At 38.1% G+C, this 27,646-nt stretch overlaps 1 protein-coding gene across 1 annotated transcript in view; it reads right to left on the bottom strand.

Annotated features, from left to right (window-relative positions):
• Positions 1 to 27,646, bottom strand: part of mpp7a (MAGUK p55 scaffold protein 7a) — a 187,769-nt gene that overhangs the window by 118,125 nt on the left and 41,998 nt on the right. The window contains exon 3 of the mRNA XM_051666468.1: positions 18,779 to 18,930. Coding sequence (XP_051522428.1) covers positions 18,779 to 18,815 — 37 coding nt within the window. The 5' untranslated portion in view covers positions 18,816 to 18,930. The remainder of the gene's footprint in view (positions 1 to 18,778; positions 18,931 to 27,646) is intronic.

The following is a 27,646-nucleotide window of genomic DNA, read 5'->3' on the forward strand; positions in this document are numbered from 1 at the left end:
TTCCCACACCTGTGGCTTTTTAAATTGCAATTAGTGTCTGTGTATAAATAGTCAATGAGTTTGTTAGCTCTCACGTGGATGCACTGAGCAGGCTAGATAGTGAGCCATGGGGAGCAGAAAAGAACTGTCAAAAGACCTGCGTAACAAGGTAATGGAACTTTATAAAGATGGAAAAGGATGTAAAAAGATATCCAAAGCCTTGAAAATGCCAGTCAGTACTGTTCAATCACTTATTAAGAAGTGGAAAATTCGGGGATCTCTTGATACCAAGCCAAGGTCAGGTAGACCAAGAAAGATTTCAGCCACAACTGCCAGAAGAATTGTTCAGGATACAAAGAAAAACCCACAGGTAACCTCAGGAGAAATACAGGCTGCTCTGGAAAAAGATGGTGTGGTTGTTTCAAGGAGCAAAATACGACGATACTTGAACAAAAATGAGCTGCATAGTCGAGTTGACAGAAAGAAGCCTTTACTGCGCCATGCCACAAAAAAGCCCGGTTACAATATGCCCGACAACACCTTGACACGCCTCACAGCATCTGGCACACTGTAATTTGGAGTGACGAGACCAAAATAGAGCTTTGTTTGGAGAAGGGTCAACCAGGCCTATAGTGAAAAGAATACCATCTCCACTGTGAAGCATGGTGGTGGCTCACTGATGTTTTGGGGGGGGGGGCTGTGAGCTCTAAAGGCACGGAAAATCTTGTGAAAATTGATGGCAAGATGAATGCAGCATGTTATCAGAAAATACTGGCAGACAACTTGCATTCTTCTGCAAGAAAGCTGCCCATGGGACGCTCTTGGACTTTCCAGTATGACAATGACCCAAGTTGACCCTTGGGCCTAAGGCCAAGTTGACCCTCCAGTGGTTACAGCAGAAAAAGGTGAAGGTTCTGGAGTGGCCATCACAGTCTCCTGACCTTAATATCATCGAGCCACTCTGGGGAGATCTCAAACATGCGGTTCATGCAAGACGACCAAAGGCTTTGCATGACCTGGAGGCATTTTGCCAAGATGAATGGGCAGCTATACCACCTGCAAGAATTTGGGGCCTCATAGACAACTATTACAAAAGACTACACACTGTCATTGATGCTAAAGGGGGCAATACACAGTATTAAGAACTAAGGGTATGCAGACTTTTGAACAGGGGTCATTTCATTTTTTTCTTTGTTGCCATGTTTTGGTTTTATTATTGTGCCATTCTGTTATAACCTACAGTTGAATATGAATCCCATAAGAAATAAAATAAATGTGTTTTGCCTGCTCACTCATGTTTTCTTTAAAAATGGTACATATATTACCAATTCTCCAAGGGTATGCAAACGTCTGAGTACAACTGTATAAACAGTTATTTTTTCGGCCCAGTGTCTCCAGAATTTTTGGTTTTGTTCAAAAAATTTCATTTCAGTGCATCAATAGACACAAGAACGTGTCATGTGAGAATATTAGGCCTTTTTCACACATCGATAATCTGAAGATTTTCCAAATGATTATAGATATATATATCGGGATTTTTTTCAGAAAAAAATAGGGCTACCCGTTTCACAATAATCTTTGTGTTTTCAAAACAATTTCTCAACACAACTTTAGTAAAGTGTGAGCGGCAGGAACCTGTTGATGCTCATTGACCCCACCCATGGGTTTGACTTTATTTTGCTTAAATGAGTTCACATTTACTATATAGTGTACTGTTCAAAATTGTTCATAATGTTGACAAATTATATATCTGTATAATTTGTCAACATTATTAACTCTTTTTTGACTAGACAATATAGTAAATGTGAACTATTTTAAGCAAAGTGACATCAGTTCTGGGGGGGGGGGTGGCGCACTTCACTAATTATTTTATCAAGGAACATAAACAGTGTGGGCTCGCCGAGGCTGCTCAAAAATCTGCAGCGCCAAATCATTAAAGGACATTATTACTCTAGATTATTTACTCTAGCCATCACTGGATGATATATTGTGTATATGCATATTTCATATGGCCTACACAATGTATTTTCAGTTACAAATATGTTTTTTTAAGTTTTGACAGCTTGAATGAAACCTCTTCAAAGATACATTGAGAAAAATTGCATAATTTCGAATCGTTCAGTTTGCAGTTACACCAGTTTCATACACTAACCTGCAAACTCACTTTCATTCTTGAAGAATGTGAATGTGTCCTGTGCAAGGAGCTCTAAAAAAAACATCCTAAACTCGGCAAAAAAAGAAACGCCCCTTTTCAAGACACTGTATTTTTAAAGATAATTTTGTAAAAAACCAAATAACTACAGATCTTTATTATAAAGGGTTTAAACAATATTTTCCATGCTTGTTCAATGAACCATAAACAATTAATGAACATGCACCTGTGAAACGGTCATTAAGACACTAATAGCTTACAGACGGAAGGCAATTAAGGTCACAGTTATAAAAACTTAGGACACTAAAGAGACCTTTCTACTGACTCTGAAAAACACAAAAAGAAAGATGCCCAGGGTCCCTGCTCATCTGTGTGAACATGTGTTATGTATGCTGCATGGAGGCATGAGGACTGCAGATGTGGCCAGGGCAATAAATTGCAATGTCCGTACTGTGAGACGCCTAAGACAGCGTTACTGGGAGACAGGAAGGACAGCTAATCATCCTCGCAGTGGCAGACCACGTGTAACAACACCTGCACAGGATCGGTACATCTGAATATCACACCTGCGGGACAGGCACAGGATGGCAACAACAACTGCCGGAGCTACACCACAATCCCTCCATCACTGCTCAGACTGTCCGCAATAGGCTGAGAGAGGCTGGACTGAGGGCTTGTAAGCCTGTTCTAAGGCAGGTCCTTACCAGACATCACCAGTAATAACTTCACCTATGGGCACTAACCCACCTTTGCTGGACCAGACAGGACTATCAAAAAGTGCTCTTCACTGACGAGTCGCGGTTTTGTCTCACCAGGGGCGATGTTCGGACTTGTGTTTATCGTCGAAGGAATGACCGTTACACCGAGGCCTGTACTCTCAGTGAAAAACTGAGTTTAAATATATTTGGCTAAGGTGTATGTAAACTTATGACTTCAACTGCAGATATTTTATGACATGCCTAAAGAATATCTCTTAAATCTACCTCAGACAGACTGACAAACTCAATTGCAAAATGGATTGCTAGGAACTGTAGAACTAACCTGCTTATGTTCAATTTTATAGAAACAAAACCAATAGTGGTCGACTGATATGGGTTTTTTAATGGCCGATGCCAATCTACAGAGTGCAGGGTGGCCGATAGGCCAATACAATGCCGATATATCACACAATTTAATACAGTAAATAACAAACATAAAAAAATAAACTCTTATTTAGCACTATATTTACTCAATTTTACACAAAACTAAACTAATAATATTGTATTTTAAATGGTAGATAGCAGTTTCTCTTTTTTTCTCCCAATTTGGAATGCCCAATTACCAATGTGCTTTTAAGTCCTCGTGGTCACTTAGTAACTGAGAACGAACCACATTATAGCGATCACGATGAGGTTACCCCATGTGACTCTACCTTCCCTAGCAACCGGGCCAATTTGGTTGCTTAGGAGACCTGGATGGAGTCTCTCAGCATGCCCTGGTATTCAAACTTGCAAATTCCAGGGGTGGTAGTCAGCATCTTTACTCGCTGAGCTACCCAGGCCCCCTGACTAGCACATAATTTAGTTTAAGTTCACCTGTTCATTCACTTCACTGTGCAGATGTAAGTTGTTATATTACACATACAGTATGTTGTGGCTATAGTGATTAATCTCACTATAATGAAGCATTTACCCCACTTTGAAGCGGTCCATTATGCCGGTGTTCAGCGCATTCAACTCACACAGCTCAAGCATAGAAATCCCTAAAGTACTGGATTAATGTATTACATTAATCCATGTCTAATATTTTCTTCTATATACAGATACTTAAGATGTTTCTTCTGTTTATGTCTTGCACTGTTAATATCTTGCAGTATCATTTTTATCTCGTCATATTTTTGTAAACAGTATGCTTTATTATAATCGTTTAATTATCGTCATGATGTGCCTTTTTCATCTTGTCTTCATTATCGTTGATGAAGTAAAAAACACTTTGTCAACGGACGTTTTCGTCAGTTATTTAATTGACGAGCTTAACACTGGCCGTCTGCTTGCCCATGTGATTTTGTTCATTTGCGCCTTCACAAGGAGATGGTAGATATTATTAGCCCTAGTATGATGTCTGTTATTAATACCTCAGACAGTGAAAATATTGTGAACATATTTCTTGCATATCGCCCAGCCCTGGGAGGGAACAAACAAATTTATTCACACACATTCAAAGTCATTACTCTTCTAAGCAGCTAAACTGGGTCCTGGGATCAAATGTAATAAAACACCAACATTAAACCAGCAAAAACCCACAAAAAAAGTGATGTATTTGAACGGACACTGAAATACCCGACCGGTAGCCCATTATGGAGAGAATGCACGGATGAAGTAGGTTCATTGCCAAAGAGATGTTGCCCTTCACAACTGTTGAAAAGCCACCTTTCAAAATGTTGAACTACACACATTTTAATTGCACTTAATTTTTTTCAATTTCATTTGAATTTTTAGTTAAATTTATTTTTTATTTAAATTCAAAGTTAGAAATCAAGTTGCCTTGCATAATTGTGTAGGCTATTGCTTAACGAAAAATGCCCCATAGTACCATTTAGCATCCAACCAGCGGTAATACCGGTGTTAGTCGGTTTGAACGTGAACACCGCACCGGTGTAAAAATTCTGATATCGTTGTAAGTCTAGTGTCCAGACTGAGTTTAACAGCCAAAATCTAACCTTATGTGTCTGCAGTCTATAAAAGGATGACCATTATCGGTTGCCAGGTCAAGATTACCGGATGAGATGTGAAAGAATGCTGTGCCAAACAGCATTTCCTTTTCACACGCCTACACTTCCCAGTGGTCTCTAGAAAATAATAGCACTCCTCAGACATCAATGGTGGTGCTAGAGTATGGCAGGGAAGAGCACAGGGTGGAAGGCCCTGTTTCTCAATTTCACAACATAATGGGCAAACAGCACAGGCCATGGAGACCAACTTTAATTACACAGCCTGTTAGGAAGACAGGGAGGTCATCCAAAATGTCTGGAGTAAACACAACACACACAGACACGAATAAGCGCATGTTCACAGACATGCGGACAAAGATGGCTTTTTGGAATAATATTCTTAGGCACATACACCCATGCAAACATAGACCCAGAGACACACAAACATACGCCACAAAAGAGGCTGTCCGCATGGGAAACATGCCCTGCTGGCTCTCTATCTGCTCCCTGTTGGCCTCAGGCCACTAACGCACTGGCCAGAAAAAGGACAACTGGCAGAAAACAGGACCAGACAGTTTTACAGCACAAGCCACATTTCTAAAGAACAGTAAAATGTTTTTCTGTGAATGTCTTGTTTGGATGGGTTCAGGAGTCAACAGTGCAAAAAGATTCACATACACTCATCTCAGTGATCTGTGCTGCAGGAAATGTATATTTCATAGCTGTACTCTCTTGCAGGTGTCGAGAGACTGACTCTATGATGCAGTATATCTGTCACATACAAACACACACGAACATGCATAAGACCACCTCAGGGATTGGTATTTCAGGTGCTACTAAGAGAATATTGTTCAAGCCTGTCTGCGTGACAACTGAGCGAATGAATAGGAAAAAAATGAAAACAAGAACAGCTGCACTCTGCGTACCTCCATTAATTTCCCCTTTGATTTACCTCCTAAAACAGAAATACTACATCCATGGAGAGAAAGAGAGAGGCCCTCCAGAGCGCTGAAAAATTATAGAAGAAAGTGGAGAGAGAAAAACAGAGAAAAAGAGACAAAGAGGGAAAGAAATCACCAGCTACATAACATTTTATGTTCTAGTTATGCTCTTTGATCTGTTCTTGTTTCAACAAACTTAGAGTATTCATTGGTCTCTGATTGCATCCACTTCTTTTTTTTTCCCAGTCAATAGTAGTGATTCCAGTCTTTTATTGCTCTTTAGAAGTGGTTTCTAAACAGACAATATGCATGAAGGACACAAACACACATGCTACGGAAAAGCTCTTTTGGCAGGCCAAACCCTTTGCAGGGATTCATTGTTGTATTCTCAGCTCTCAACTTCAGCATCTTAAACCACAACACCACATCAGAACTCTTGCCCAGTGTCTCGCAGATCTACTAGCATGTTCTAGACCATCTACTCTAATCATACACACTCAGCCACCCACTGAACGCTGTCTACTCATATAACTCATTATCACACATTCTCATTAAATGTCACCTCACCATAATAAAATGGTATTTTATCAATAAACTCCATGACATTGTGCCTATTAAGTGTTTGCCAACAAGTAGACATGCATGAGAAAAATTGTTATATCAATGCAATATCAATTAGGGATGCACCGACCCATTACCTGGATCGGTATCGGCTCCAATACTGAAGCTTTTAGAGGGATCGGGTATCGGTCCGACGAGCCCGATCCAAATCCGGTACTGTGCGTTAGTCATGTTCGTTACTGTCAAGCTCAAAAAAAGACATAGAAGAACCATTAAAACACCATTAAAGTAGTTCATATGACTCATGCATTTTATTCAAAGCCACCTGAAGATGTGCAATAGCTCTATGAATCACAAAAGGCTGCGTTTAATAAGTAAATATATAAAATGCACGCGCAGCTCCAGCGCGTCAGTGAATGGCGCTGCTCTGTTTACACACTCGCAGCTATCATCATGCGCTTCATGCGGTACGCAATATTTGAGTGTTACTCACAAACAACATCTTAGATGTAGATGCTCAAATGTTCGGTTCACTTATAATATGCATTTAGAATAACACCAGAGGTGCTTTTTTTTTTTTTTTTTGTTTACCAGAATTTGAATTAGAAGCAAATTAAACTAATGTGAACTTGCCTACAAACAGACACACAGGAATTCCTGGAGAGTTCAGGATGTCAAAATAAAAGCGTGAGGGTTTAAAAGTTAAAGGTGCACGATTGAGATATATTACTATATATTACTATTATAATATATTATTATTATTATCATTTGTTTACAAATTATAATAATATTGAAGTTGAATGGGTTCCAAAAAAATAACTGTGTGAATGAAAAGTGAGCTGATATCTTATAACTAAATAAAACAAAAAAAATAAATTAAAAAAAGAGATCTGAATCCTTTTTTTTCTACTGATGACTTATACTGGAATTACTGTTAATTTTGCTGCTACATTATCCAGTATACTAGTTAACAATCAAGTTTTTCTTAAGCTATGCATTTATCTTGAAATAATGTGTAGTTAGAGGTTTGTGTTTCTTTACATATTAAAGAGCACAACCAATTAGTTCCACACAATAATGTAAAGATATTCTAAACTGATTATGCAAAAAACAACAACACCGGTACCATATCGGGATCGGCCGATACTGAGCTTTCCGATATCGGAAGAGAAAAAGTGGTATCAGTGCATCCCTAATATCAATACAAATATTTGCTTTCCTTATTCTGATCTTTTTGCACATTAGCCAAGGCCAAAGCATCCCTCAATGTGAGCATCTCTGGAGCACAAAGTCTGCAATTCTATCTTAAAACAGCATTTTTAATATCTCTAGAAAACATTCCCGATGATTCAAAACATTATGACCACCTGCCTAATATGCTGTTGGTCCTCTGCGTGCTGCCAAAACAGCGCTGACCCACTGAGGCATGGACTCTACAAGACCCCTGAAGGTGTCCTGTGGTATCTGGCACCAAGACATTAGCAGTAGATCCTTCAAGTCATTTAAGCTGCGAGGTGGCTGCCATGGATCAGACTTGTGGTCTAGCACATCCCACAGATGCTCAATCCAATTGAGATCTGGAGAATTTTGAGACCAGGGCCTCAAACCATTTCCAAACAATATATGCAGTGTGGCAGGGCGCATTATCCTGTTGAAAGGGGCCACTGCCATCAGGGAATACCATTACCATTGGCACGTGTCAAACTGACATCCACATGAATGGCCAGACCCAGGGTTTCCCAGCAGAACACTGTCCATAGCATCACACTCCCTCCACCGGCTTGTCGTCTTCCCACAGTGCATCCTGGTGCCACCACTTCCCAAGGTAAACGCCGCACACGTACATGGCCGTCCACGCGATGTAAAAGAAAACGGGACTCATCGGACCAGGTGACCTTCTTCCACTGCTGCAAGGTCCAGTTCTGATGCTCATGTGCCCATTGTAGGCGCTTTCAATGGTGGACATGGGCACTCTGACCGGTCTGCGGCTAACATCCCCATACACAGCAGGGTGTGATGCACTGTGTGTTGTGACACATTCCTCCCGTAACCGTCATTAACCTTTTCTGTGACTTGTGCCAAAGTAGACCTTCTGTCGGTTTGGCCAGACAAGATAGCCTTCGTTACTCTAGCACATAGAGGAGCCTTGGGCGCCTAACACCCTGTCACCAGTTTGTGGTTTGTCCCTCCTCTGACCACTGTCAGTAGTTACTCACCACTGTTGACCGGGAGCACCCCACAAGCCTTACCGATTCAGAGATGCTCTGACCCAGTTGTCTGGCCATAACAATTTGGCCCTTGTCAAAGTCACTCAGGTCTTTACTCCTGCCCATTTCTCCTGCATTCAACACATTGACTATGAGAACTGATTGTTCGCTTACCATCAAATCTACCCAGACCTTGACATTTGGCCTTGTTAGTAGGTGATCAATGTTATACGCTCCACGTAAGTGGTCATAATGTTTTGGCTCATCAGTGTACATCCTTAAAATATCATCCTATTAATCTTCAATAGCTTATAAATATTATCTATTTTCCATAAACACGATACACGATTGCATCAAGTCTTCTAGAGAAACAAGTGACTAATTGTGAATACCGGTGAGAATATTGCTTCTGAAAAAAATTCTATTTAAACCTAAATTTAAATTTACACCAAAAATGAATTTCATGCTGTTACTAGTCACATATTGTGACAGTACACTTTTCATGTTTGTATTTGAGCTACATACACAGGTTAATTTGACTTAAACTGATTATGGTCATTTAACTATGGGTTAAAATCTAGTGGATGCAAGCATCACTATCACTACTACTTAGGGTTAGGACTTTTTCACAACCTCTATAACCCTAACATTAAAATTTGGTGTGTCCTACACAGTTTGTGCTATGAACATAACTGATATCTCAAACCGAGTGGCTTGTTTAGGAGAGATGTGCAATTACTTCTCTATGCTGTCAGATTTAAGATGTTCACCTGCCGGGCGATAAAAAGCGGGGAAAAAATCCTATTGATTTACATTAAAGGAGGAACTTGAGGCATTTACTGTAGGTGGGCCCACATGGAATCTGTGCACACAGCAACTGCACAGCAATGCCCTGACTACCACTCACAACATCCTCACAGCGTTGTGGTGATGACTTCTGTCGTGTTTGCTGTTTGTATCGTCTGAACTCTATGACACATTTTTTTCAACAGTGTGCAAAGATGCTTACAGACTCTTGTAACATTCCAGCAACCAACTATTAAGATATTTTTGATCTGTTCACAGATAACTTTATCCTCTGAAAACGGGGGCATACAAATATAATACAAATAAATTAATTTCTGACTCCCTCTCTGCTTCTGGTTTTCTCCTGATACATTTGATAAAATGAAGTGGAAATTTTCATTCTGATGTAACTGGAAACGGGGAGCTTTTCCAGTGGCAACAAATCCTTGTGTTACAGTTCTGTATCCCTGTGGCAGTAGAGAGAGACTGATAGAGAAGGAGAAAGAGAGAGAGGGGAGATGGAAAAGAGGAGGATAAATGGCTGGAAATCGATAAAGTGCTCCCAAAGTGCATGCTGCTGCCGCTACTAACATTCCCCTGTCTTTCTTTCTTTCGTTCTGTCCTCTGCTCCCAGATGCTCTGCATTCTTGACATCAGAATGGAAAAATTTACTGTTAGCCGAGAAGAAATTTAATATGGCCATTCCTGTCATATCCCTCATTGCAGCCATATTTACCCAGTGCTCTGCTGAAGCCATAAGAGAGACTCAGCACCTGAACGATAAACAGTATGGAGCTCAATATGGATCTTGTTACAGACAATGGCATCATTACAACATACACTTGTTTCTGAACAGAATGGATGAAAATACGAATATCCACACACATACACACTTTCTCAAGCACTACTCAAAAACCACTCTCATACAAATTTAAGGACAATAAAACTCTACACTTTGAAATAGAACACATGGTCAGACGGTTTCATGCATAATACCTGTACACACATTAAACTGTCACAAAGGTATAGGTATATCTTCATTAGAGGTAGCTTACAGTATATGGTAAATAACTTTTGTCCTAAGAGCTTCCCATATGTCCCTTTTTGCCTCTCTCAGGCATACCTGGAACTCTTATCTTTTTAGTGACGCCCTGGGAAGAGTTATAGTAATTGGACAAGCAGGCCAGCCCAGAATAACACCGTAAAACTTAATATGGCTCATAAAAACCCAGCAGGGGTCTAAGATGCTCCAATCAAAGGGCAGATTCAATGTGATCAGGCTAACAGACAACAAAGTGCAGGAGCCAGGAGGGCATGCAGATCTGAGGACAAAACAACTCACTTAATGAAAGCAAACAATGACGACTGACTTATCTGGACCATCACTCTGGTTTCTGAACAGCTTTATAACAATAAAAAATATGACACTGATAAATGTACACTGAGAGAAGACAAATGCAAAGCTGAATGCAGAGTGGAATTCTGTCTCAAACCAGTTTAAATAAGAGAGAGAACAAAACATGAAAGGAAAAAAGTAATGTTTCTTGGGATTTGCAGAATATTAATCTTTGTATTGATAACATGATAGCAATGGATGCTTTTCAAAGGCCTTGGATACTTTTTGTTTTGGAAGTACGAGAGAAGAACTGAGTATGTGAATGTTAAGCTCAATCAATAGCAATTGTGGCATAATGTTGATTACCACAAAAAAATTATTCTGACTCGTCCCTCCTTTTCTTTAAAAAAAAACAAAAAAAAACAACAACCTTACAAAATTCGACAGTTCTGGCAAACTTGCCGCAAAGCAATCTTCATTATTTCCAAAGGTTTGCTGCAGGTTCACCATAAGTGGTCGACCGATATATATCGCCGAGGCCGATAAATCAGTCGATATTCTGATTTTTTTTAATTAAAATCGCATCAGCCAACAAATTTTGCCGTTTGGCCGATTTGTTTCTTGAGGGTGCCGAAAATCACCTGCTTGCATATGAAGCAACTGAGACATGTAAACCAGTCAAGGTTCATTTTGTTGTTAGGTGCCATCATGTTATAGTGCTGGGCGATTGGAAAAAAATATTTTAATGATAATTGCCTTAAAAAAAATATCGCAGTATCCGATTATATCATGAACCCCCCGCCGAGGGTCCTTGAATATTTTTTTCTTTATTGATTTTGCTTTAAAAATTAATTTATTGAAACACAAAAAACAAACAAAAGATTTTTTTTTTTTTTTTTTTTTTTTTCACATTTTAGAATAATAGTAAAGTCATCAAAACTATGGAATAACATAAATGGAGCTATGGGAATTATGTTGTGACTAAACAAAATCCAAAATAATTCGAAACTGTGTTATATTTTAGCATCTTCAAAGTAGTCACCCTTTGCCTAGAATTTGCAGACATGTACTCTTGACATTTTCTCAACCAACTTCTTGAGGTATCACCCTGGGATGCTTTTTAAACTGTATTGAAGGAGTTCCCATCTATGTTGGGCACTTATTGGCTGCTTTTCTTTATTATTTGGTCCAAGTCATCAATTTCAAAAACTTTTTTTTTTTCATTAATTTTAGTTTTATAATGAAATAAATTAATATGGTGGCACAATTATATTTTTGTCTACAAAACTAATTTCAAACATTTAAGCATACGCCTTCAGATCAAAAGATTTTTAAGATCATGAGAAACATTTCAGTCAAGTGTTTCAAAACTTTTGACCGGTAGTGTATCTGCCGACTTCCCAGATCCATGCTTTTGCCATTTACCAATATTGTCGATCATAGTCTATCAATGAGTGTTGCAATCGGCATCAGGAGATTTGTAAGACATCGTCAATATCTGATTACATCGTCCTATCACCTAGCCCTATTTACTACAATTATAGTAATACAACAGGGTGTGTAACACGGTCTCATTTAAACGGTCCGCATATCAGAGCTGCGGCAGACACGTTTGAGCTCATAATGCTAAAGTTCATTCTCTCTTTCTCTCCTCAGCAGTTCCCTGTAACTTTTAACTGTCTCATCTAATGATAAAAAAAGCAAATAACAAAAAAACGAATATCATATACTGTCTCCAAATATGCACATATCTCCTTTAAACAGATGTAATAAACAAACCTCACAAACTTGAGCAGATCCAGCATCCTGTGGAGCGCTCATAAATCTTCTAAAGTACGTATTCTATCAGCCTGTCCTCAGCAGTTCCCTGTCACTTTTAACTTTCTTTTCTAATGATAAAAGGCTATAAAACTTATTTTATATACCGTTTGCAAATATGCAGATATCTTGTTTAAACAGATGTAATTCACGAACCTCATGAAAATCCAGCGTCGAGATTTTGCACAGTACTGTGTGTGTGTGTGTGTGTGTGTGTGTGTGTGTATATATATATATATATATATATTTATTTATATTTGTATATATATTAATTGTTTTAAAATATTGCCTTAGTCTTCTTTACTGTTACTGTATGGCCCCAGACACAGAGACTACAAGAGTGCAAACTGAATGAAATCCCATATGCAGTTTATTGTGCTTCTCCAATCCCAATCAATAATTACCAGAAGAAAAAACACAATACAGGACTTTAATTATAAAGAAGCCTGAAATACACATGGGACTCTTATTTTGAAAGTTGTGAGCTCACTGACGGCTGATTCACTGAGAAACTGAATCTGATTCAAACTGCTAACCTGAGCTCCTGAGTTCAAACCCTCTGTTCTTTTCGGGTAAATCATGAAAAAGATCCAGTTCAAAAGAGTCACTTGGTCACGACTCTCTCGTGCTGGGTTTGTCGTTGCGTGCGGTGCAGCGAGCTCGTCAGAAACAGAACGGGTGAAAAGCGGAGCGAGACACACTGGTTGTGCGCTCTCTAAAAATATATTCAATAACTCACAAACTGATATCTGACGAAACCACATGTGAACACACAACCCGACTGTCGCCAGTGGAGACTAGATTTTTAAATTGTCGCAATCAATTATTTTTGGTCGCATTTGCAACAATTTTAGTCACAGTCTGGAGCCCTGTCAAAAGTCATGGGTCACGAAAGTTCTCAGCATATAAGAAAGGATATACATGTACACTTTTTAGTATTAATGACTCAAAAAGCATTTATTGCTAAAAATGTGAAGGATGTGGTTATGTACCCTCTGAATACATGGTCAATTTCTTGGTATTATTCATCTTCAGTGTATTACTGACTGGTACTGCTGCTCCCAATAGCATATTACGACAGCGTAGTGCACCTACTTGCTACGGGGGCACCAGAAACTGCTGTTTCTCGCACATAAGAACCACAAACCCCCAAAATAATATAAAAAGTAAACATCTTATTTACTATGCACTGTATGTACAATTGGTTTCAGTATTTTTTGAGAAAATGCAATTGCTAACATGGACATGTCATTCATGGTTGCTGGACTACTGTGTGTACTGTTTTTCCTTCTGCCTAATATATTAACAATTTCATCATGTGCAAATAAATTACTAAAATTTGATGACTAAACAAATCAGAAGAAACTGCTATCTTACCTATTTAAAATACAATATTCTTTTTTACAACCCCAATTCTGAAAAAGTTGGGACAGTATGAAAAATGCTAATAAAAACAAGAAGGAGTAATTTGTAAATTATATTCACCCTTTGCTCTATTGAAACCATAACAACTAAACATTATATGATGTTTTACCTTGTGAATTTCATTGTTTTTTGTTTTTTAAATATACAGTTATTTCAAATCAGATGACTGCAACACACTCCAAAAAGTTGGGACAGTCGAGTGTTTACCACTGTGAAACATCACCATTTCTTCTAATAACACTTAAGCATTTGGGCACTGAAGACACAATTTTGTTAAGTTTAGGGGTACGGGGTCTTCGTTGCCATATTGTGCACTTCATAATGCACCACACATTCTCAATTGGAGATGGTCAGGACTGCAGGCAGGTCAATCTAGCACCCGCACTCTCTGCTTATTCGGCCAGTATGTGGTTTGAAGTTGTCCTGCTGAAAATTCTGGGACGTCCCTGGACAAGATGGTGCTGGATGGCAGTATATACTATATCTGTCTGCATTAATGGTGCCCTCACAGATGTGGGAGTTACCCATGCCATGGGCACTGACACACCCCTGGCCCATATAGACACTGTTTTTTTGACCTAATGCCGAAAACAGCTTGGATGGTCCTTTTCCTCTTTGGCCCAGAAAACACGACGGCTGTGTTTTTCAAAAACCTTTTGAAAAGTGGACTCATCGGTACAAAAAACACAGTTTCATTGTTCTGCTTTCCATCTAAGATGAGACCGAGCCCAGAGAAGTCGGCAGCGCATCTGGACAGTGTTGATGTATGGCTTCTGCTTTGCATAGTAAAGTCTTAACTTGCATCTGTGGATGCAGCGGCGAATGGTGTTGACTAAACAAATGTTACTAAAGTAATCCCAAGCCCATGTTCATGATATCCATTACAGATGAATGATGTTTTTTTAAGACAGTGATGTCTGAGGGATCAGAGATCACATCCATTCAGAAGTGGTTTTTGTCTTGCCCTTTACGCACTGAGATTTGACCAGATTCCTTGAATCTTTTAACTATATTGTGCACTGTAGAGGGTGCAATGCCCCAAATCCTTCCAATTTGTCTTTGGGGAAAATTGTTCTCAAAGTGTTGGATTATTTGCTGAAGCATCTGTTGGCAAACTGACAAGTCTCGAATGATCCTTGCACTTGAAGGACTAGGCTGTTTTTGGAGGCTTCTTATATACCATGACACGATTGCCTCACCTGTTTACCATCGCCTTGTTATTTCAACTTATCAAATTGTTATTAGTCTTAAAGGAGACCTATTATTGCCCTTTTTACAAGATGTAATATAAGTCTCAGGTGTCCCCAGATGTGTCTGTAAAGTTTCATCTCAAAATACCCCACGGATCATTTATTATACCATGTTGTAAATGCCTCTTTTTAGGTGGAATTAAAAACACGCTGTTTTTGTGTGTGTCTCTTTAAATGCAAATGAGCTGCTGCTCCCCGCCCCCTATTATTATAAAGACAGTAAGCGTAAAAATAACGACATAGCTCTGTTCTCCGTGAATACAATCAGAGACGATGGTAACTTTAGCTGCATTAGCCGTGGAATCAGCTAACATTCGGAAAGGCAATTTTCACAAAATATAAAGTGCGATACTAAAGCTGGAACACGAACAGTTGGTACTGATCCATGCTTGAGAATCACATTTTTGGAAAATCCTGCTTTATATTTGTGGCAGCGGGGGCATGGTCGAGCGCTTGTCCGGAGAGAGAGAAAGTGGTAAGGGCGCTTACACCAGAGCTACATTATGTCTAACACCTGTCTCTAATCCCAGTGAGCTGGGGAGAGCGGCATATGAACAGCCATGTCACCGTAAAAGAACGACACATCAGTCCAGTGTTGGCGTGTCCTGAATTTCTTAAAAAGACATGCAGCTTTTTTGACGTTTATGGAGAGTTTTTGTTATTGGTGAAGCTATCCAAGTGAACCCAGGAAAACACTAGAGAGAGTGTACAGGCTGTGCAGAGGGCAGAAAATAAAAGCCTTACTTTGACGGTGTCTGAGCTTCCCGGCTCATCCTTTCCAGTGCAACCTTCACAATATTGACCCTCATTCACAAAGCAGTCCGGTGTAAAATGATTTAAACAAACATACACTAATTTTTTTATGTTTTGGGGCACATTTGCTTCAAAAACAAAACTTGTCCACTGCGTCTTCAGTGGCTCTGATGCTGGGAGTATATGAAGACTCTTATGTTCACTTTTACAGCCAACAACAGAACACTTATGACGCTTACGAAGTTGAGACATTATTCTTCCCACCGTAGCTGCTCCAGCGCAGAAAAAAATGCCTGACTGTGCGTAGATCACTCGGGGGAGGATCTATGATAATTGGGCGGAGTCCGACACTTCAGAGCAGAATCTAAAGTGACGTCACTTTAGAGCAGAAATAAAAACCGATCATTTTGAGACACCGTTTTTGATTAATAGAAATATAAGAAAGAGGAGTGGGTGAACTTTTAACATTGTAGGGTGGTTGTGTACACACACTGCCGACTCACATTTATGTTCAAACACCATGTAAAATGAATTTTGCATAATAGGTCCCCTTTAAATTGCCCATGTCTCAACTTATTTGGAGCGTGTTACAATCATCTGATTTGAAATTTCTGTACATTAAAAAAAACGCAAATAGAAATTCACAAGGTAAAACAACATATAATGTGTAGTTGTAGTGTTTTCAATTTAGCAAAGGGTGAATATAATTTACAAATCACTCCTTTTTGTTTTTATTAACTTTTTTGGAATTGAGGTTGTAGATTATTTTTTACAAAGTTAAAGTTTTGTGTGAAATTGAGGAAATATAGTGCTAAATAATTTAAGTAATTTTATGTTTATGTTATTTACTTTACAAATTGTGTGATATATCGGCACTGTATTGGCCTTGGCTGCCCTGTTCTCTGGATATCGGCATCGGCCATTAAAAAACCCATATCAGTTGACCACTATTTGCCACTACTGATGAAAAACTGCAAACTTCTGGCAAACATTTGCTGCAAATCACAAGCTCATTTGCATGTGAAAAAATGAGTAGGAAATTTGTGGCAGTTTGTCAGAACTCTAGATTTTTTTGTAATGGCACTTACAATGGAAGTGAATGGGGCCAATTTCTGGAGTGTTTATAGGCAAAAATGTGAAGCTTTTAATTTTATAAAAGCACTTTATAAAAACTCAAGTATAATTTGAGCTGTAAAGTTGTTTAAATTGGCATTTTTACAGTCATTTTAAAGTTTTAGGGTTTGTTTTCATTATATCGTCATGCAACAAAGTTATAACAAATTTTACAACTTTACACAGGAAAGGCTAGTAAGCGATTTTATCACACTAAAATCTTGTTAACACGCATATTGTTTCCATCTTGTGGCTATACTTTTTAAGCAGTGGGTATATTAACATTTACTAATTGCCCCCATTCACTTGCATTGTAAGTGCCTCACTGAAACAAAGATTTTTGTGTGTGTGCTTTTTGTTTTAAAGAAAAGGAGGGGCAAGTCAAAAATGATTTTTGTGGTAATCAATATTATTCCACAAATGATGTCCATTGAGCTTAACTTGTATTGAACCCGGAATATTCCTTGAAGCTCACATGATGATTGAGTTTGCAGTTGATGTACAAGGAATTATAGTAATTTATCACATGACATCAACACCAGGTGCTCTTTCTCTCACATACAGACTCTACAGGTAGTGGGTGGATGGATCTGTCAGTCCAAGGACACCCAAGGGGAGTGAAATCAAATGTCACCAGGAAGCAAAACTCCCACACTAAAAACAAGATACATATGAAGGAGTACAAGAACAGCATTCTAAAGTTCATATCGCTCTTCCAAACAGAGGAATGGAAATTAGATGAGAACAGAAGAACACTCTATGATGGAGTGATTCAATGAGAAACAAGAATCCTAAAGAGAGCTTATATGTTATTGGCAATTCTCCTTGATCAATTTTATAGTAGGTTTTGGCAATTAAATCTCAATTTCCTGCCTTATGAATGGGACTTTTAAATATGTGTGTGTTAGAGAGAGAGTTTGTGTCAGGTGTCCAACAACAGAATAGCAGCCAATATAACACATCAAAGCAGCTCAAATAAGTGGTAGAGCATTTAGGGCACTCAAGCGCTCACACACATCTTGACATAAGGTATGTAATGGGCCCAATCTATCAGATCCACAGTGGCTTACTGGGCTTTTAAAGTGTTCATTAAAAGTCTGTTGGGTAAGACAGGATCATGTACAGCGGATGTAACCTAACCATACCACACATCTCCCGGCAACCTTACAGTCGTCCATCAGACTTTTATTCCCCAACTAGGCATTATTTTCTAATAGATTACATTCACTTAGTAATCCATTCTTTATAAAGGAAAAATCCCAAGAGTGAGGGATGTGGGCTAGAAAAAGGAAAAGAATAAGGAAACACAGTGTGTGTCTGGGAGACAGAGCAATGTTTTGCTGTGTGTTTGGTCTCCAAAAACAACTGCAAACACACACATTGTGATGCTGCAACTCCTGAACTTTTAAAGCCGAAGAAGATTAGCACAAAGTTGAATCTTGAGGTCACCTGAGAGATCATCAATTCCACACGCGGGTCAGTAATTGTGTGAAATGACCATGATAGTAATTGATCCACTTTTCTATACAAGTTCCAACATCTGATGTGTAACCATGAATGCTATGGAGGACAACCTGAAAATCTGAAAAATGCACTTTTATGAACTTCGAGAGAATTTATCAAGAAAAGTAGAATGCAAATATGAGCATGTGTGCTTAAGGACAGATAACACATGAAAATATATTAATCTTGATCAGGATTCTGCGTTGACTGTTGTTTGTATCAAGGCTTATGATGTAGTAAGGTAACTGAGTGAAGGATGAGATACCTATTTCACTGCCGGTTCTGGTGGAGAGGGCCGGCATGGTGAACAGTAAATCCGATTCCCGTGAATGATACCACAACAATCTTGCAGCAATGTGGTTGGACAACTTGACCCCAGGCAGAGTCTGCAAACCCTTGGTTATGTCATTGGCAAATCTATAGAAGAGGATAAAAACATATTAGAGAGCAGAAATTCCAGTTAGAACATAGATATATATATATATATATATATATATATCTCCACATACAGTACAGACTATGCACGTAACGATGGGCATGAGTACCAAAGTACTTGGAAGAGACAGCAATGAGCAATTATAAAAAACAAAAAATTGTGACTTCAGTTTTGAATAACTTCAAAACATTTTATTTTACATTTTTTGTGATTAGTTAGTGACATTTTGGACGGTACTATACAGTATGATTGTGGTATGAGAGGATTAGAGTGCATACACACAGGATGCATTCTTGCCTTCAAAAACAGCTAGACAGCACAACTGATGGAATGGCACAGAGCAGATGTATTGAGCACATTTAAAAAAATGGAACCGTTTTGACTTGACATGGCGTCATGAAAACATGGCACTCATGACAAGAGAGTAGTAAAACCAGTTAAAATAAACATTTATATATATAAAAAAAAAAAATTAAGTAATTAAAAACAATTAACACATTTTTAAAAAACAATTATTTTTTAAGTAAATAAATTTAAGTTCTCAGCTGATTAACTGAATTCTTGAACTACAACACTATGGCCAAAATGCACATACCTTAATAATTTGACAAACAGATTTTAACAGTCCTACTTAAAACGATAAGTTCTTTAAATTGAGCCCACTCTGCAATCCCAAATGAGTTCAAAGGTGAAAGTATGCAAAAGAGAGGAAAGGACAAAGAAACTAAGAGACAGAAAAAAAAAAAAAAAGAGACAGAGATAAATTAGCCCCAAATGTTCCAAAAATCTATTCCAATTTCAACTTTTTCCATTCAGGGGCCCTTGCCTGCCCGGATCCATGCCGCAGCATCGAAAACACCTGAAACCTTTATGTCACCCCAAAGACCTGTAACCAGTGGCCTAAAAGAACAAATGAAAAACTGAGAGATGGAAAGAGGGAGGTGGGGGCAACCATACTTGCTTTGCTTTTATATAGATCATAGAGTATCAGGTCTGTGGAACAAGAATCCGTATGAGAGGAGAGATAGAAAAAAAAAAATACCAGATTGCAATGAAAGGTATGCATGAGCTGCTATATAAAAACCATAAAAAACACACCGCTGCCATCTAGTGGAGCCATCAAAATTTACAACTTGCATCAGTCATCAGATTCAAATGTAATCTGAAACAAGAATACGACAGAGGAGAGGAGCAGAGAGTAATGTTCCAAGTCTTAGAAGTAGAATGATTTCACACTCACTTAAAACACAAAACGCAGACACACAAATACTTCCTCGGATAATTGGCAAGCTCAGTGTAGAGATCAGATTTTAAGGAATAGTTCAACCAAAAATGACAATTCTCTCATCATTCACTCACCCTCATGCCATCCCAGATGTGTATAACCTTCTTTCTTCAGCAGAACACAAATTAAGATTTTTAGAAGAATATTCCAACTCTGTAGGTCCATACACTGCAAGTGACTGGGTGCCAAAATTTTGACACTCCAGCAGTTAAATCCATATCTTCAAAAGCGATATGATAGGTGTGGGTGAGAAACAAATCAATATTTAAGTCCATTTTTGCTAGAAATTATTCTCCCTGCCCAGTAGGGGGCGTATGCTTAAAGAATGTGAAGCACCAAAAACATAAGAAGAAGAATGTGAAAGTGAAAAGTTAATGTGGAGACTGACTGAGCAGTAAGTTATATTTATTGTAGAAATTGACTAAAATATTGATTCTGAAGACATTGTTTTAACCACTGGAGTCATATGGATTACTTTTATGCTGACCTATGTGACTGATGTGAAAAAAGATCATTTTTTACTTCTAAAACATTTTTGAACTTCTGTTTTTGCAGTTCAAAACAAAACAACTAATTTTACATGTTCGTACTGTATATAATAGAACATTAAATTAAAATATTATGCATATATTGGGAAATTCCACAGAAATGTCAACCACATCATTGAAAAATAAAGTTACCAAAGGAACAAAACGCCCTTTTAAGTTCTATTGTGGTATAATGGTTAATGATATATACACACCGCTAGAGGGCGCCATTTGCTTACACAATGCTGACTGAAGCGCTGACAGAATTGCTGAATGTTTTCAAGGTTTAGTATTTGCACATATTGCGATTTCAATCTTAACTCAAACAATTATGTAGCCTTAATGGATACCACACCAATGTCTAAGAAGTCAAAGTTCGCTGGTTTCAAAGTCTTTGGATGCGGTTTTACCTCATCTTGTATAGGTAAGTGCTGCTTTCACAATTGTCACATCTGTAACAACATTTATTCCTCATTAATGTGAGAACAAGAATGATTATACTGTAAATTAATTATTACATGTTCTTAGGAGTGCCAACCCTTCTATATCCTGTGGCTATCATTATATCTGGATTGTGCATTTGAATTCACAGTTTTTTTGCAAAGTGTGATGATAATTATAAATAAACCATCATTTTTCATATTGGCTTCTATTAAAGCACAAAATAGGCTATGCTCTTTGGATATTTTCATAAATCATGCTGGATTTTGCACAAATTATGAATTCATGCTGTGTGCATGCTTGTCATTAAAGCAAAAGAGGGACGTACCAAATACAAGTCAATCTTTCAATTACATTTTTCACTCATATTGTTATGTAACTTGTAATGAAAAAATATTGTTTTTTTAAATTAGAAAAATGGAAAATAAAAGCATTTTTACAAATGACCTCTTGAACTTCACCGCTGAACAGTCTACTGTACCCCTCTGTATTTGCCTTTCCATTATTTCTCTCCTCTTATTACATTGTATATCCTCTCTGTCCATTTCCTCTCTTGACTGACCCTTCACATTTCACACTGCTGCTCTGTGTTAATCTCTCTCTCTCTCTCTCTGGTCCTTTAACTCCTGCCTGTGCCGTGACTCGTGCCAGTTGTGTTCTTAAATGCACGGCGTGTCACTGGTGTGTGGACGCTGTTTTAAGAGTATGCACACCATGCTATTCCAATGTGCGTAAGCATATTAGTGTGTCAGTAAACTTCATATAGTGAGCAAGTACAGTCTTCCAGTCCAAATAACACTAAGCCAAATACTAGCACTATGGCAACGTTCATCACTTCATGCAAGTTCCTTCTTAAAAGTGGGAGCTATATCTTCTCTTCGACGACACAAGAAGAACCAAAACCAAGCAATCAGAGCAAGAAAACTTAGTATGAATGAATGCAGCATCTCTTCTGCCATATGGGCACAATGTAATTATTTATTGGTATCAGATTCATTTTAATGGGGTAAGATTTATTTAAAATTTTATATTTTGACTTTCAGCTACTTCTTTTAATTGCATACTGATTCAAAACAGCAGATGTAGTCTACAGCTTTTTTCAGTTGGCCCCTTTAGACCATAAGAGAAATGCCAGCTCTTAATAAAAAGAAAATTTTATAACTGATATAGGCTCTAATATGCGTTAGCGTCACTGCTTCATACTGAATGTGAATCAGTGAATAAAGGGCACCATGAGACTCATGAATCATCGAATGATCTGCAGGTGTATTAGGAGTCTTATAGATCAGTAAATCACGTGAATTACTGAATCTGTGGGTGACTGAATGAGCCTCTAAAGCATATTTGCAGCAAGTCCTGTAAATCAGTGAATCTTAAACTGGAATGCTGGAGTAGTGAATTATGAGGAAGGGCTAGGACCATCTGTTCTGTAAGAAGAGCAGTGGCTAAATTCAGCTGCGCTGACTCATTGGTTGCCTTTTTACTGATGAACTGTAGCCTGAATAGCCTGAATCTACTGCATTCTATGGGGAGAATATTAAGGAACACTTTTTAACATTTCTCTCAGTTTCTGTCACACACTTACATAGGTCTGCTTTTACGAAGGTCATGAATGCTTTGAAGGACTTTATACATAAAACACACATACCTGTTTCATCTGGAAAACTGCAAAACGCTTCCCTGACCACATGCAATTAAACAGCAGGGTACACGGAAAAGTGCCACGTGCCAGTAACCAATAATAAGGCAGGCTGACTATGTGTATGAGTTTGCTGCAACTTTAACAAAATGTACACTTTTGTGAGTTTCAAAGCAGCCATCAAAAAGTGCTCGGCTACCAATCAAAAGCACGCGGCATCCAGTTTTCCATTCATCATCATTCATGAATAAAGCAAAATCATGTGGTAAATATATATATATATATATATATATATATATACACACACATACACACACACACACACACACACACACACACACACAGTTGTGCTCAAAATTTTGCATACCCTTGGAGAATTGGTAATATATGTACCATTTTTAAAGAAAACATGAGTGAGCAGGCAAAACATATTTATTTTATTTCTTATGGGATTCATATTCAACTGTAGGTTATAACAAAATGGCACAATAATAAAACCAAAACATGGCAACAAAGAAAAAAATGAAATGACCCCTGTTCAAAAGTCTGCATACCCTTAGTTCTTAATACTGTGTATTGCCCCCTTTAGCATCAATGACAGCGTGCAGTCTTTTGTAATAGTTGTCTATGATGCCCCAAATTCTAGCAGGTGGTATAGCTGCCCATTCGTCTTGGCAAAATGCCCCCAGGTCATGCAAAGTCTTTGATCATCTTACATGAACCGCACGTTTGAGATCTCCCCAGAGTGGCTCGATGATATTAAGGGTCAGGAGACTGTGATGGCCACTCCAGAACCTTCACCTTTTTCTGCTGTAACCACTGGAGGGTCAACTTGGCCTTGTGCTTAGGGTCACTGTCATACTGGAAAGTCCACGAGCCTCCCATGCGCAGCTTTCTTGCAGAAGAATGCAAATTGTCTGCCACTATTTTCTGATAACATGCTGCATTCACCTTGCCATCAATTTTCACAAGATTCCCCGTGCCTTTAGAGCTCACACACCCAAAACATCAGTGAGCCACCACCATGCTTCACAGTGGGGATGGTATTCTTTTCACTATAGGCCTTGCTGACACCTCTCCAAACATAGCACTTATGGTTGTGACCATAAAGCTCTATTTTGGTCTCGTCACTCCAAATTACAGTGTGCCAGAAGCTGTGAGGTGTGTCAAGGTGTTGTCGGGCATATTGTAACCAGGCTTTTTTGTTGCATTGGCGCAGTAAAGGCTTCTTTCTGGCAAATCAACCACGTAGCTCATTTTTGTTCAAGTATCGTCATATTGTGCTCCTTGAAACAACCACACCATCTTTTTCCAGAGCAGCCTGTATTTCTCCTGAGGTTAACTGTGGGTTTTTCTTTGTATCCCAAACAATTCTTCTGGCAGTTGTGGCTGAAATCTTTCTTGGTCTACCTGACCTTGGCTTGGTATCAAGAGATCCCCGAATTTTCCACTTCTTAAGTGATTGAACAGTACTGACTGGCATTTTCAAGGCTTTGGATATCTTTTTATATCCTTTTCCATCTTTATAAAGTTCCATTACCTTGTTACGCAGGTCTTTTGACAGTTCTTTTCTGCTCCCCATGGCTCAGTATCTAGCCTGCTCAGTGCATCCACGTGAGAGCTAACAAACTCATTGACTATTTATACACAGACACTAATTGCAATTTAAAAAGCCACAGGTGTGGGAAATTAACCTTTAATTGCCATTTAAACCTGTGTGTGTCACCTTGTGTGTCTGTAACAAGGCCAAATATTCAAGGGTATGTAAACTTTTGATCAGGGCCATTTGGGTGATTTCTGTTATCATTATGATTTAAAAAGGAGCCAAACAACTATGTGATAACAAATGGCTTCTTATGATCACTATCCTTAAATAAAAGACAGTTTTTTTGCATGATCAGTCATATTTTCAAAATCAATGCCAAAATTTCACAATTTCTGCCAGGGTATGCAAACTTTTGAGCACAACAGTATATACACTTATATACAGTGATGAATATATTTAGACCGTCAGGTTTGTACAAAGCTAGGGTAAATTACATCTTATCTGTGCCTTTGAATGTGCGACTTGCTGATATTACACAGACTCCGTAAGTGCATGCACTAATTGTCTGTCGCACAGCTGTCAAACAAACACATTACGCTCTGTTTATAAACTGCTCTCTGCTCAAAGTTTTTTGCATCCAGGTATCGAGAAACAAGAGGGTCCTGTATCAGAGTAAAAAGTATTTGTGTGGCTAAAAAAATTTCACAAAGTAAAAGTTGCAACAAATTTAAATATTCAAGAAAACTTTAGTACAGTAATTAAGTATTTGTACTTTGTTACTTTACACCACTGCTACCATGGTACTCAAGTTTCAAAATAGCAGCGACACCAAAGCATTTAATAATTACATTTGTATGTATGGTAATAATATTCCCAGATAGTAATGGGATTCTACTGAACTCAGTCCTGATGAGCCATTTGCAGCTTAGACTCTACTTATTTGCAGTATTGTTATGTATCTGAGCCCAGTGCTGCAATAAGCGACAATGATACGTTTGTGCACAGTCCACAATAATGCACAGTTTTTGCATTCGAATGTGCATTTTTTTCAATGAATATTCAAAGTTCCAATTTTAATTTAACATCCTTAGAGGTCAGGGATATAACGGTTTCACAATATACTGTAGGCCTACCTCTGTTTTAAAACAGATGGTTTTCATACTGCATGAATATAAAGTCTTTTTTTTTTTCTTTTTAGAACTTTTCTTAAATCCAAATCACTTAAATTAAGACAGCTACATTACACAGAATAAAATAAACTTGACGTGATAAAATAAACATCTAAATTGCAATATCCTCATTTGACAGTCAGCCGTCACTCCATTTTAACTTGCGAGAAGACTGATGTCACAGTGAAATTGGAAACAGTAGAATATTTGTTAGCTAAAATCGGTGTCTGCTTACCGAAATTCAAAGCACTGTCCCCACAGCTGTTACCCAGTTAGAAAGGTTTGTCACAAGACAGTGTCGGCTCAGGCAGAAAACACTTAAAACCTGAAGCACCATCTATACCAATAAATATGATAATCTCTATACCAATAATTGAAAAATTGATGCAATCATCTACACCAATAAATTAATAAAATGCATATTTGAACTGTTAAATGTGGTAGTAACCATTACAATATTTTATTATTTTTGGCTAAATTCAATTACATAAATCTTAAAATAATAATTCAAAAATTATGTTTGGCAGTATGGCATACAACTTAATTTCAGTAGGGAACATATCTTTTTTTTTTCTAGTCTAAATTTAGCTATAACTAAATATTAAACTGCTTATATTAGCAATGTACCTTAATACCGTGATACCGTAATACCATTGTATTTTTTGTGATGGCTATCCTATCGTGAAAATCTCATACTGTACAAATGTGATGTAAAGCACAAGTGATAGCAGGAATGTTAGGTAGTCAGTTAGTCTTGCCCCAAACTCCTGCCATTGGTTGAGCCAATGTTGCTATGCTGGGCCACTCAAACAGACAGAGCAATGTTTTGAAAGCACAACAGAACAACATGCAATGTGTACACTCTTCGAGAAAACAACCAATAAATGGCTTACTTATCACTGCAACATTAAGTTGGGATAAGAGACGTTTTAAAATAAAAAACATTTTGTAAACTTTAATTTGTGTAAACAGTAGGGTTGTAAAAAAATATAGTATCATATTTATATCGTAAGATACAATGCTCAATATACAATATCATATGTATCGTACAATACATAAACAAACACATTATAGTGTAATTAAGACCAAGCAGTACAATATTGAAAGCTGCAGAAAAGTCTCCTCCCCAGAGAAGCAGCGCTGTGCGCTCACAGGAAAACAGAGCAACACACTTACAGTACATAGGCGAGAAGACTGATGGCAAACGCTAAGTAGATTGTACTGTAGCGGTACAGCTTGTCGAATTTGCTAAACAACGGTGTCATGTCCTGGTGCTACAGTGCATCATGTAATTTTATTTACGCTGACATCACCGTGCAAATCGGTGGATTTGTAAGACAGAAACAGCAGCAGTAAATTTAATAGCCACCTCTTCCAGCTGACAGCGACACTGAGCTTGAAATGTACAGCAAGACGCTGAAAAGTTATGAGTCATAACTTTTAAAAAACAACTTATTCAAAAAACCGACAATGTAAGAAACCCGTGATTACATGAGACTTATAATTATCTGCTTTTTACTTCAAAATGTAAACAGCTTTACTTGCTCTGATGATAATACCTTAGCAGAATTCCTAAAGAAAACAAACCTATCTGAATTAACAGAGTCAATGGACGAACCTATCAAGGAAACTGAGATAATAGAGACAATCTCTTTGTTGAAAAACAACAAAAGCCTGGGTCCAGATGGCTATATTAATGAATTTTATAAAAGCTTTAAAGAGTTGATAACCCCACTCTTAGTAAAAGCATATCACTATGCACTGCAATCAAGTACGGTGGCCCCCTCTTGGAGGGAAGCAACCATTGTGGTAATTCATAAAGAGGGCAAAGATCCTACCGACTGCCAATCATACAGTCCCTTCTCATTGCTTAACAGTGATATACGCATATTAACTGCCATCCTAGCTAAAAGAGTAAATAAATGCATAAATCTTATCATACATCCAGACCAAACTGGATTTATTCCTGGGCGGTACTATGAAGATAATCTTAGTAGAGTAATAAATATAATGAGTTATACAAAATCCTCAAAGGAGAAAGCGTTGTTTTTATCTCTGGACGCACACAAGGCCTTCGACCGTGTATCCTG

This window comes from Myxocyprinus asiaticus, chromosome 32, assembly GCF_019703515.2.
Source record: "Myxocyprinus asiaticus isolate MX2 ecotype Aquarium Trade chromosome 32, UBuf_Myxa_2, whole genome shotgun sequence".
Taxonomy (NCBI): Eukaryota; Metazoa; Chordata; class Actinopteri; order Cypriniformes; family Catostomidae; genus Myxocyprinus; species Myxocyprinus asiaticus.